We start from the raw sequence: 13599 nt of genomic DNA on the forward strand, positions 1-13599 counted from the left end.
GGTTCGCATTCCAGCAACAAGTATCAAGCTTAGTGTTAAGCTTAATATTCTAACTGAACTTTTTGAGTAGATTGCGGTTTTGGTGTCTCTTTTGACCAGTTTATTCCCAAGGACTGAAAAAGGGACTGAGTTTGTGCCTGCCTATAAGTGAAAGAAATTACTATCTAACTTTAAATAAGCTAGATTCTCAGCTAATTTAAAACCGGGATAGCTCCGCTGAAGTTAATGGACCTATGTGGATTTACAACAGCTGAACCTGACATACCTGTCTAGTCCTAATGGAAAACCGTTAACAAAGGACAGTTAGCTTAAATACATCAGAGTGAGTCTCAAAATTCTATTGTAACTGTTTAAAAATTCAAATTCTGATAGTTTCTGTGCTGGAAATGGTCCACACAAGAAGTTCACACTGAATGGATTGTAGACTTGATATCTTACAGGTTTTATTTTTGAGAAAAAACACAAAACAAAACTTTGCAGCAAATATATAACGTATCTCATTTTGTTACAAAGTGCTAGTATCTTACTGAGGAACTGGTTAGTCTATGATTTTTAGGTGGCTTATGGAATGCTTGCGTATATTTTTTGTATTCAAACTACACTTTTTCCATTTGAAAAAAAAATTGTTTTGAAAGGATTAGCTGCATATTAAAGAAATGGACAAATAGTGGGAAAATGGGTCAATGGTGTAGAGTGACAGTACTCTCTGAACTGGTGTGTTACTTCAGTAGGTAGAAATATTCCTTTTCCATGTCAGACAACAAAGGGACGTGTCTCTCTCAACTGACAGAACGTAAATGTAGTGCCATGCAGCTGGCAGACACAAGGCAAGTGAGAGCTGGGTTTCAGAAGAGGTTTTATGCAGTTAAAAATATCTAGCTAAAAAGTTGTTTTGTGGTAAGAACAAAATGAAAGCAGACAAAAAGACAGAATCTGAGTAATGAAGCAAAGATAATCAATCATGTTTTAGAGTTACTGTGTAATCGAAAAAGGATGGTGATTTAAAATTCCCCAGTGTAACAGACTTAAAATATTAGGTGGAAGATTTAGAGCTCTCCTCATAAGAAGATATACTCTTGGCATTTCTCTTTCATTATAACAAGCCCTTCCTTTTTTCCATGTGATCTCTACATCCCTGTAACATTGCCTGTATCTGTTCAAATCCTGGCATGTCTTTGTAGGGAGCCTAGAGCTTTCAGACATAGGAGACGAAGGACAGCTCACATGTTCCGCTCCCTTATGTAAACGTGGACAGAATAAGTATTTAAAAAAAAAAAAAAAAGATTGAGGGACTCTCTCCCACTGTTTTGGACTCTCTTATATGCAGTTGGTTCTGCTGTCATAGGTATAAAGGGCTTCCACTGGTTTCAATAGGCATGGACCTGCTGTGGCCAGGAGAGCACACATGCATTCACAAAACCCTCACCCACAGTTCCCTGAGTATTATCTTCTATATATTACCCAGAGAGGGCACAATCTTGCATTCCTTGCACACCAAAAACATCCCACTGAAGTCAATGGAAGTTTCAGGTCTATGAAGAGTGGAGGATTGGACCCCAAGAATCTACATTTTCAAGCATATATGGGACGGGGGAAGGAAGGGAACTGTGTGGACTGAATACAATCCAAGTTCAAACGGGGCTCACCCTGGTCGTGGCTTGGACGTGCTACCACAGTATAAACCCTAAGCAATAATCATCATCCGTATTACATTTTAAAACAAGGACCTATTTTGAAAACATAAATCCCTTGCTGTCCTAGGACTACCGATGAAGTAAGGGCTTTGTTACGCAAAGATGATGTCAGTTAATTGTCTGTGGGCTGTAGATGAAATGTGCAACCAGGTGTGGAAGACGAAATCCAAGAAAGCAGAGATAGACAAAGGGCCTGATTCTTCACTGTGCTACTCCAGTTTTATACTAGTGTAATTCCACTGAAATTAATGGTGCTTTGCCAGCATTAGCACAGTAAGGGCCAGATCCAAAGATCTGTTGAGATCTGTAGGGGTCATTCCACGAATTTCAGTGGTGCTGGATTAGGCCCCCGAGTTTTAAAAAGAAGCTGGAAGCTCAGCGTATCAGTCTAAACTACGCTGGTTTGGGCATATTTTCTGTGAAACAACAACAAATATTTAAAACAACAACACTCCCAGCCAACATACTTTCGACTGACTACTGGAGGAGTTACACTGTTGGTTTTAAAGAAAACGGAAATTATAGCGTGCAGGTTGGACGATCTAGCCCAGTTTATGTTTTTGAATAACCTGTCTTTTTAGGGGGCGAACAAGATTTTTCAGTTTAAAAAAAACAATCTGAATTTTAGTAGAATTCATTCACTGCCAGACTAATAAATTACTGCATTAGTCACATTAAGGTAAACAAGCACTTGATGATCTTGAAGCAGGTGAAATATCAAAAAAGCTCAACTTTCTTAAAGTATCTATTTGCATCCATTAATTTAAAATGGGAAATTATTTACAAGTACATATTGGATAGCTAAAATAGAGTGAATATAAAGTAATTTATTTGAAAGGTTGTTTTCAAATATTTTATTCAGTTTCATGATCACAGTTAATGTACTTTAGCATGTTAGACACATGAATTAACATGTGCATTTTAAAAAATATCAAATTAGGTATAAGTTTTTAAAGAAAGGCATTTTATAAATGTGATTATTAACTTTAACTACACACATCTAAGAAGGCAAGAGCTCTATTAGACCACTGAATGGAAATAATTACTACAAAACATGTTTACACCAAACTTTAGAGCAAATAAAGACAAATTATGGCCCAGAAGTCAATGGAATTATGTGTGAGAATAAAGGTTGAAGGATCAGGCCCTATGAAAAAAGACAACAGAAATTCAGTCATGTTTCAACTGTTGATAGACTGAAAGACCTGATGGCCAAAGCACACTCTGTTTAAGGGTAGGATTTTCTAATGTGGCTAAGTGAGTAGCTCAATGGGGTTTGTATTCGTTACTCACTTTAGACACTTTGAAAAATCTCACCGTACCATGTGACATGCAAGGGAAAGATTGAAACCTATGAAAATAAAGTTCATAAGACAGTGTGAGAAACCTCAGGCTGTCTTACAGTTGAACTCCCGAGCGTAAAATACTTAGTTCATGGAGAAAAAGTTGCCAGTCACTGCTCTGCATTACATTTCTTTGGTCACTTTCAAAGTTCCAGCCCCTGGTGTGAAGATGATTGTTGTTTTACTTTTGTGAGTAAAAAGGGTAGGATTAGAGTGTTATTTTAGGAGGCATGTTTAGCCACGTAATTGCTATTTCAGATTGTGAGGTAACACACATCTTTTTCCACTGAAGCATATGGAGTTTCTACCTGGTACTTGATAACACAATCAGAATCCAGTAATTAGAAAATAATTCTCTGGAAAAACTTAATGAATGTTAAAATGTTAGTATTTGTTCAAAGTCCAATGTAAATTAAGGTCCCAGTTCACGAAAACATCCAGAGTCAGGACAGCACACAAACACATGCTTAACATTTAAGCACGTGCTGAAGAGTTTAGTAAGTTTGAGTTTACGTACTTTGCTGAATTAGGGCATAAAATTGGTCCTCTCTGGATGGCTGCCTTAATGAACTGCAGACAAGTTTAAGGTACGGTGTGTCCTCTCTACAGTCTTCTTCAAAAAGATGTCAATTTAATTATTAGAAAATTAGCAAGGCTAACTTGGTATTTAATTGAAAAGCATAAACCTCACTGTGACTTTTTATTGGGGAATTGAGGGGAAGAGGTAAACTTCTCTGTCACAGTCTAAATGCAAATTTACAGCTCTATATGTCCTGAAATGCCTTAATGTTCTGACAGTTGTAGATGACTCTTTCGTACATGTACAAGGTAGAGAGAGCTAATGCTGGAAATATTACAAAATGTGATAAAGGTATCTAGAAACTCTACAATCTAACAAGCACAGGAAAGATTGTCTAATGGATAAAACATGGTTTATGACATATGAGTTGCACAATTATGTTTTCAGGTGAAATCATGATATAGTAAATGTAACCCACTAAGTATTAAAAGCAGCTTTTGGATTACTCCGTTTCCTTTGGAAATATCTGAAGTTAATCACCTGATGAGCTCTACATTTTCTGTTGTCACAAAAACCATCTTATTGAACCAATAAGAGCGAAATGACAATGTCTGACAATCTATATGAATAGGACACAAAAGTCAAAAGCAAACAGCAATATAAATAGTACGGCTTTCACTGTATATTTTGTGTTACACTGTTCCCTCTGTATAAATATTGTTCTTGGAAATTAAAACATACCATGATATAAAAATGGCATTGATGGCTGAACAGATTACATTCCATTTAAAATGAAAACAGAAAGCAAATGGAAGTCAACGAAAGCAGCCTTTTAGTAGAGGAAGCCCTATTAAAATTAGCATTCATCTGGGGAGATGCAGCCAACAATCACTGTACACAATAGCATCATGCAAACCCAATGAATCATTTTTCAACCTATTTTTTCTTTTACAGAATGTAAAGCCTTTTACCTCTCCTTTGTTGCTGTAACTTCACCACGCTGAGAAGAGGCCTTCTTTTCTCTGACACCCTCTCAACTGTCTCAAGTCTATGGCTTCAGAGCATATTCCAGTATTTGTCCAGTAGCTAAATAGGCAGCCCAGTTTAGAACTGGTTCACATTAATGCCTCATAGAAGATGTACCCTTTATCATTAAAAGGTCATCCAGAGTAATGAATGTCCTTTTTCTGGGGCAAGTTACAACTCTCTTGGGTTTCAACCATGGATGCAAAGTGGCAATACATAGAGACAAAGACTGCACAGTGCCTACCAGTTTCATGCTACATAGACAGAGTGTCACTCAACAAAATAAGGGGGGGAAAAATGAAAAAAGAGTTGAAATTTAAATACACGCTCATATGGTTCTCTCATTCCCTTGTCCCAGCTTCCTTTCCCAACCCAATGTTTATTTTCTATTTCAAACCTCATGCACCGACACTATAAACTGGGAATTGAAATGAACAAAAAATCCTTGCTCATGACTTTGGGACACTGAATTAGTATAAAAGAGCATTCAATCATCTTAAATAAATATATTCGATGTCTGGAATTACAGCACATTCAAGGGATAAATACTGCCATAATTACAACAGCATGATTTAATCTCCATACCATTTTTGATCAATTTTGGTCTAATCTGGACTATAAGACAATGTGGGGATCAGAACCTGCATCTCAAATGCTCTGCAGAACATTCTTCCCGTATTCGTTTACAGTACTGAAACAATTAAAAAAAATTACAGTATTTTTCTCCCAGCTGCTTATGTCTGTAGCTTTAGCTACTATAATACACTTTGTATACCTCAAAACGACACACAAAATAACAAAGATCACCAAATAAATAAAAGCAAAAGAAAACTGGAACAGTACTGCATTTTACACTTGAAACAAGATTCCTCACTTCCACCAAGAATTCAGAGAGGACTGGGATAATTGCTTTTTGTTTTTTAAAAGAAAGATTTATACATAGGTTCAGATCCAGAAATTAAGTTTAAATGCAAAATATCAACAGGTTTAGCTAAGTGAGAATGGGTTCAGTAAAGAATGATACAACATAATCAGAATAAACAAAGCAGAAAAGCATCATATTTTGGTTTGCTTGAGATATACATAAGGTGCAACAATTTCTTCTCTCGAGGCATTTGTGGACATATGTCAATGGGTGAAAGTATTTGCTGGTATGCTGAAGTACATATCACAGCAATACAATTTTCCAAAATGAAAGGAACGGAAAATAATAAAAATTAAAAAAACAAAAACAAAGCCAATACAGGAAAATGTTGGTCTGAAATTTTCTTGTGCTAACAAATTTTGTTACCTGAAAATACTGCTACCCCTTCCAGTAGATTCAGGGGAAATTCTTGCTACTGAAATCAAGACATCACTCCGAGAACCAACAAAGGCAAATGCCTAATGAACTATAAAGCTTTGCAGGATTTCTGCTACTCTCAGTGCCTAACTGCTTAAAAATTAAGCATATCTACAAAAAGGTTTATAAGTATCTGAAAACAGTCATATCCAGTACATTGACCCAGCCCCACCCCCTCTCTAAGGAGAAGCAGATCAAGTAAGATATCGATTCACATAGAAAAAGTAATTTTTTTTTGTTTCTTTTAAAAAAGGTACCATTAATATACAGAAATATCTTAAGGAACAATACTGAAATTTAAATTGAAGAATGATGGGGTGCTCTGGCAAAAAATATATCTATTCTAGTGGGTTCTAGAGAAATAAGTTAGTACCATTGTCAAGGTGAATGGCCTGCACCATACAATATTTGGATTTCAGCTAATTATAATTTATAAAGTGGTCCAAAACGCCAACAGCCACCTCACTGTGACCCAACTGTTTTAAATGTTGACAGTTTTTCTGTTTTGTTAAAATAATTTAGAAAACGTTAATAAAATTTTATTAAAAATATTGCCACATGCTACAATGGCATAATAGGGAGTTTTTTACCAGTCTTATTTCTACCTGAATTTTAAAAAGCCTTTTAACTCTCTTATTACTATTAAACTTTATTTCCTTTTTCTTCCCTTTCTCCAACATATCTTCCTCCAGCATCTCTGAGGGTAATATTTTACATGCATTTTAATCATATTTTCTCAGCTATCTGCTTTTTATCAATACTTCATCGTTTGTTACAATGTGTGTGGTATGTTGTATAGCATTTCCCAACATATAAACTGAAGACCTGCACTTATCTACAGCAACAAAAGGCTAAAATCTAGCAACTATTAATAGAGTTACTCTCCATATGGCTATTACATCAAATTAGAATTACAAATCCCTCCCCACCCCCAAAAAACACATCAATTCAGTCAAGTATAAATAAGAATGCCTGATAGAACCATGTAAACTCTCATTATTTAAAGACTTAATTAAAGAGCTTCAAACTCAACCTAATACTATCAAAACTTCAGCCAGTATGAAGAAGACTAACAGAAGATTATTGCTGGGGTCCAATCTGGTAAATCTTTGTGCTATGATGCAAAACGTAGGGAAACATCTTGTGCTATGAAAGAAGTACCCTGTTGAATTTGTAGCTTCCGATTAATTTCTAGTAATCATTTTGCATCTGTTGGTAGGAAACAACTGCCTGGCTTATGCAATATTTTAAGTCAACAGTGTGAAGATATAGTCCAAGTGATACACTTGGTGCTGGCTTTTGGGATGTATTTATGAGAGCAGAATACATAAAGAAAACAAAAGCAAGGACAGGAACTGGCAGGTGGATCTCTGCTTGATAGCCTAACTTTAGTCAAACATTATTCTTCAATCATGGTTTACTTGCATACAACTTACCACTTTACCAGCACAAACTAGAACTGGCTCTTTTTATACAATCTACAAAGCCAATTTAGATTGTGCACAGTAATTACAACAATTCCAGTGTCTGTCAAATGTAAAAGGTATGTATATCAGTGTGCATGTATACTGAAGTCATGTCTTCAAGGTTTTCAGAATAGTGAAGTAATACTAAGGTCACTTCTGAACAATGTATTTGTAGTATTTTTTTTGTTTTTGTTTACATGAGCATTTCACCCAGTCATTTAGACCTCTATGCAAAATAAAGTAACCCTCCAATGCACGAAAGACCAGTCCATAATCTGCAGTATTGTTCTTTCCCATATGCCACTCCTTTTTCTAATGCAAATCATTCTGGTTATTCAATGCTAAATTAAAAAAAACAAAAACAAACTCACTCAACACAGCCTGTCAGAATTTTTGCCAGTAAACTCTACCACTGTGGTGGCAAATATAAAAGTGCAGAACATCTGGACCACATGGTTGAGCAAACACCGCTAACAATGGTACATCTGTCCATGCTGCCTTGAGTTCTCCAGAACAGGTTTTTAAATTCATTCTACAATATAAATGTAGGCATAACCTATTATATAAACCATCTTAGAACTTAAATCTTCATGTACAAAAATGACTAAGAATATCTAATAACTAGTGCAGTGCGTCAGTGTTTTTTTTTTTTTGTTTGTTTTGTATTTTTGTTTAGAGTAACTAGGTATTATATGAAACTAGTTTCCATACCCTCTGGATGCTGTGTGAGCTACTGTAAAGGCAGCCTTTTTCACAGAAACCACCTATTTACTGTTTAAAAGCCTTCAATAGAAAGCAAGCTCCAGGATCATTCCATTTCTTTTCAGTATTAGACAAATAACACCACCTTCCTAGATTCTGGGTTCCAATTGGAGGACTTGGCCCAAGTTGCTAACTTCTGGCTTCAAGTGAAATCTGGGCCACTCACAGCAATAAGCACTTGTTTGCAAGTCTATATTTTCCATCATATGGACTGACTAGCTTCCCTTGGTAAAGACAAGGCTAGGATATTAGGTAAAGCACAATGTTTTACAATAAGGTGGAGCTTCACTGGTCGGCGCAGGAAATAAGCACCGGAGCCTGAGACATTTCTTTTGGCTGTCCATCACGTGGGAGAGGCGCTGCCTTCTGACTTCTAAAAAAAAACAAACAGAGGAAAACATCCATAATTATATGTAAAATGGTAGATTTTTGAGACTAGAAAGCATGGATGAAGTCATTTATTGTCTTATTCTACAGAACCATAAATTGCGGTTGCACTAATACATTATCTATTTTGTGGCATGCTACAAGGAAATAGAGAAAATGTCCTATGAAGCCAACGTGAAACAAATTGGAAGTCTTGATGGCATCTGACTAGGCACAGAAGCACAACAGAAAATACAGAGGTAAACAATAAATTACAGGCACACAAGGGCTGCTGTTCATATTGTGACACAGCCGGAGACCTGAGAAACAAAAGAATATTGCTTACTTGTGGCAAGAGAACATAAACACACAATGAGGCACATGCTGAAAATAAACATCTGCTATGGATTTGAGTTAAAGCAATACGGTGAAATACTTCCCTCATCCCATTTACACTTACTGCATTTCAGGAAGCAGTAAACAGCTCATTCAATGACTTGTGAGTGACAAAGTATTTTGGTTCCTCTAGAATCTGCTGCCAACTTTTCATGACCAACTCCAGCAAAACCTCCATGTTGTTATTATATTTATGTTAGTTTGTACATGATACCCCTGTTCAGGACTTCGTAAAGACAAACTCCAAAAGAAGTCCATGTTCACCAGTATTATGTGCTGGCATTCAACATAAATCGTGGAAGCAGATGGACTTTGGAGATTTCATTTCTAGTTCATCTTTTAAATTTGCACAAACAGCCTATCTCTGCATTTTAACTACAAAAATAGTGATGACTTGTGAGGTTAATGTAACATATCAAATACATAGTAACAAAAGCTCTGGGCCTATGTAACCGAATGCAACCCTGTATTCACACCCCACATACTAGTGTAATAATCTTTGCACAAAATATGCCCTGTGAGGTATCATTTGAAAACTAGTAACTCACTGGTCAATACTATTGTGGTGAAACGTATGTAGCAACATTATATGTAGAGTTATGAGTTCCCTCCGTATGAGGTTGGTAGCACATGTTCAAACCCACATAGCCCTGATTAGGCAGCAGGTCTATCTTACACAAAGGAGCATGTGTTTACCTCAAGTTACTATAAGTAGTAAACAGGGTCCCTGAGACAGCAAGAGGGAGACAAGGCAAATCTATATGTCAGCATACACAGGAGAGAAGAAAAGAGCATGGGTGCACCTTCACCCCCAGATTCCTGTCGCCTTCTTTACTGTTTGAATAAGCTTTGCTTTGAGAGGAAATCCTCAGAAGAATCCACTTCAAGGAGGGACTGGACTATAAAAATGAGGGGCAAAAACACACCAGGGAATCTCACTCTCTCTCTCATTCGCCTAAGACAACAAAGGATACTTCTGGGGGAATTCTGTGTCAGTGTGCGCACATAATTCAAGAGCCGTGCATAATTTTTTTCCCCACAGAAAATAACTTTTACTGGAAAGTTGCTGAAGTTCTGCCTTTTTCTCACCAGAGGTCCATGTGGGGCTAGAACAGAGCCTGCGCTCCCAGACAGCCCCAGCTACCATAGGGAAGAGAAAGGCTGAGTGCCTTCTTCACAGTGCCTCTCAGTCCAGGTCAGGAGACATGGGATATGGGGAGACAGACAGCACGGGGCACATGGAGCTCCTGGGACAGGACAGGGGTTCATAAGGGCTAGTGGGGAAGGACAGACTGGGGCAGGGGCTGAATGGGAGTGGAGGCACAGGGCCACAGGGGGAAGGGAGGGCAGGGCCTCATGAGGGAAGCAAGGTGACTGAGTGGGTACACAGAGACACATGGGAACAGGGGGTAGATGGTGCAGGGACACATGGGGGAAGGGGGTGGCTATGTGGTGGCACAGAGACACAAGGACAGGGGGAGGAGGTGCCGGGACACATGGGGGTGCAGGACACATAGGGATGGGGGCAGATGTGCCTGACTAAATGGGAGAGGCTAGAGGTCAGCCAGGGTCTGCATGGGGGAAGCTCCCTAAGAATCCCTCCCCATGTTTCCTCCCCCAAAACCCATTCCATACTTTTCCACCCATACACAACAACCCTCCAAGGCCTTCCCAGCAATTACGTCCCGCTCCCTCAGCGCCTCCTCTTCCCCCGACTCCCCCAAGCCTTTGCACTGCTTCTGAGGGGTGTGGAAAATAAGTTTCTGTATTGCAGTTTAAATGAATTATTACTCAGAGTTCTCTATTAATATGCCTAGCAAAGAATCCCGAATCTTTTTTGTTGTCTGTATTGTTACAGACATACTTCCTGACATGTATTTTTAAATAAATTGCCAAAATAATTGAAACTGGTGTGATTATATTGTGTTATTTTGACAAATAAAATACGCAGAATTTTTCAAATTTTAAAGTATTGTATGCAGAATTTTTAATATTTTGGTGCACAATTCCCCCAGGAGTAAAAGGAACCAGACTGATGGACTTTTGGAGGGGTTCTGACCAGCGAATTTGGTCAGCTCTGTTGCAGGGAACACATGGTAAGGATTTTATCTAGAACCAAGTCTAACCTGTTAAGTTTTAGTTACTAGAAAGCATTTTATCTTTATTTCTCATAATCATTTCTGACTTTAACACCTTATACCTGTACTCACTTCAAATCTCTCTCTTTGTAGTTAAAAAAATTTGTTTCATTCTTTCATCAAAACTAACCCAGTGTTGTGTTTAAACTGAATTGTCTGGTAACTCCAGTAAAAGTAGGAAACTGTTGTTCACTGACCCCCTCACAGGGGCCATGGACCTTTACTGTCTGAACTGTCCAGGAGAGGCCTGGATAGTGCAGAACACACATTTTGGGGGAAAAAATCTGGAAATGGGAGTGTGTTAGAGCCATCCTGCAAATGATAACCAAGGCTGGTGGAAGCCAAAGTGTTGACTGGAGGGTGGCTGGCAGGCTGTAGCTATACACAGACACTCAGGGTATGACCTGCCTGCTGTTTGTGAGAGGCCCAGGCTGGGAAAGCATTGGGAGGAACCCAAGGTTGCAGAGCAGGTGGTGACACAGACCCTCACTGGTCTGGATTGCACCCCAGACTGTGACAGCCTCATTCTCCTTTTAAGTTACTTTACACCACTCTGGGAGTGTTAAGGTGCCTTAAAGTGGGTGAAGGTGCAGATGTGTTTTGCACCCATTCTAAGGCACCTTAACAACTGCCAACATAAAGGAGACTTGGGTCCTTTGTATTTAGTAATGACATATGCTAGGTAAAGGAAGGTTACTGATCTTATAACAACTGGAGTTCTTCAAGATGTGCTGTCCCTATGGGTATTCACTGTGGGTGCACACTGTGACTGCTATTTGCATGTCCTGATATGACTGTCCCTTGAGGAGCCAGATGTCTAAATAGAGCAATACATGACAGCATTAATGGCATAGGTGTACTGCCCCTGCAGACGTGACCTCTGTAAAAACCCTCGGGGCTGCTGAAAGGACAAAGTGGAGCACTTTGTATTGGAAATGGTCTCAGCCCACCATAAAACGCAGGTATCTCTGGGTCGATAGCGCATCTTACATCAAAAACTGCAAACCAGTCACCTTCATTCAGAGGGAATTATGACAGCCAGGGTAATCAGCCTGCATCCTGAGTGGCAGATGAAGACATTCAACTGCCTGAGGTCCAGGACGGGTCCACCCTTCCTCCTTTCTGGGCATTAGGAAGTATTTGGGATAAAAGCCCTTCCCCTTGCGTTAAGGAGTTACTGGCTCTATAGATGGTAAGTGGATTAGGGAGTCTACCTCCTGTCTGAGAAGCCTCTCCTGTGAAGAATCCCTGCAGACGAACAGTGAAGGAAGTTTTGGAAAAGGGGTAGACAGGAACTTGATTGTGTTGAGGTGTTGTCTAAGACCCATTTGTCCGTAGTTAAGTGCTGCCACGTTGGAAGAAAACAGGTCAGACGGCCACCAAAGGGGGTGGGGAAGACTGGTTGTGTGAGGACTGGTTGATGGCTCTTGAGCGTCCCTCCAAATGACAGCTTGATAAACGGCTGTGTCTCGAGAAGGAACAGTGGTGGAGCAGTGTGTCTTGCACGCTATACCATCTGGCACTTTCTCAGTGGCTCATAGGACTCCTGGGGAGAGATCAGCTGTGGGCTTGGCTGGTATCTATACTGTGGCAGTTTAGAATATTTTCTGTGATGTGCTGGGGTGTATATTCCAGAGGCACCCGAGTCTTTAAGTGACTGAAGCGATTCATCAGTTCTTTCAGTGAAAAAGTTGTTGCCCTTGAAGGGGAGATCTACCACCACCTGTACATCCTTTGGGAACCCCAATGCCTGCAACCAAGAAGCCCCTCTAACAACCACTAAGATAGCCATGGAGTGAAAAGCTATGTCTGCTCCCATCAGTAAAGCATGAAGGGATTACCTGGCCTCCAGTTTTCCTTCATCTAGAATAGCTGGAATTGGGGCCTACATTCCTGGGGCAATTTACTGATGAACTCAGAGAGACTGTTAATAACGTCGTATTTTGACGTGGGTTCCTGGTAGTTTGCAACATGGAGAGTAGAGTGGCTGGAGAAAAGCTCTTTCTGCCAAAGAGATCTAGTCTCTTGTGATCCTTGCATGTACCGTGGTGAAATGTATTTCACTCTGTGACCACTTGGACACGCACGGAGTTTTGGGTTTGGTTGTGAAAACAAATATTCTGTGCCCACAGAGGGAACAAAATACTTCTTTTCAACCTTCTTCGGGGTAGGAGCACAAGTAGCTGGTGTAACTTCTTGATGATATTTTTCAAGATTTACAGGTTGGTTCAGAAACTAGAGCTAAAGCTAGAAGCTTCTTTGCCTCCATTTATCCTTTTGATTTAGTTTTCTCTCTCATGAGACCTTTGTTTGAAAAATCAAATGCTTTGATTGTATCTTTGCAAATTAAGGTCTTGGACATTGTTACAGCTTCTTGACTGATACACACCATCTTAAATGTCTGAACCAGATTACAGAGGCTTATATCAATTCCCAAGTTAAGGCACCAGTATTATTGGGAAAGAAGATATTTGATTATTTGCAGGTCACTTACTCTGAGGAACATGACCCTGAGCAAGAGTACAAAATGAGTCACTGTCCAAGCC

The 13599-nt window shown here is 39.2% G+C and overlaps 1 protein-coding gene across 23 annotated transcripts in view; it reads right to left on the reverse strand.

Moving 5' to 3' along the window:
• Window positions 1-421: 421 nt before the first annotated feature.
• The window catches only part of BBX (BBX high mobility group box domain containing), a 183575-nt gene continuing 170397 nt past the window's right edge, over window positions 422-13599 (reverse strand). For all 23 annotated transcript variants that reach the window (XM_037907660.2, XM_037907740.2, XM_043538539.1 and 20 more), the window contains one exon: window positions 422-8526. In XM_037907660.2, the coding sequence (XP_037763588.1) occupies window positions 8439-8526 (88 nt within the window). In that variant the 3' untranslated portion in view covers window positions 422-8438. The remainder of the gene's footprint in view (window positions 8527-13599) is intronic.

Source organism: Chelonia mydas, chromosome 1 (assembly GCF_015237465.2).
Source record: "Chelonia mydas isolate rCheMyd1 chromosome 1, rCheMyd1.pri.v2, whole genome shotgun sequence".
NCBI lineage: Eukaryota > Metazoa > Chordata > Testudines > Cheloniidae > Chelonia > Chelonia mydas.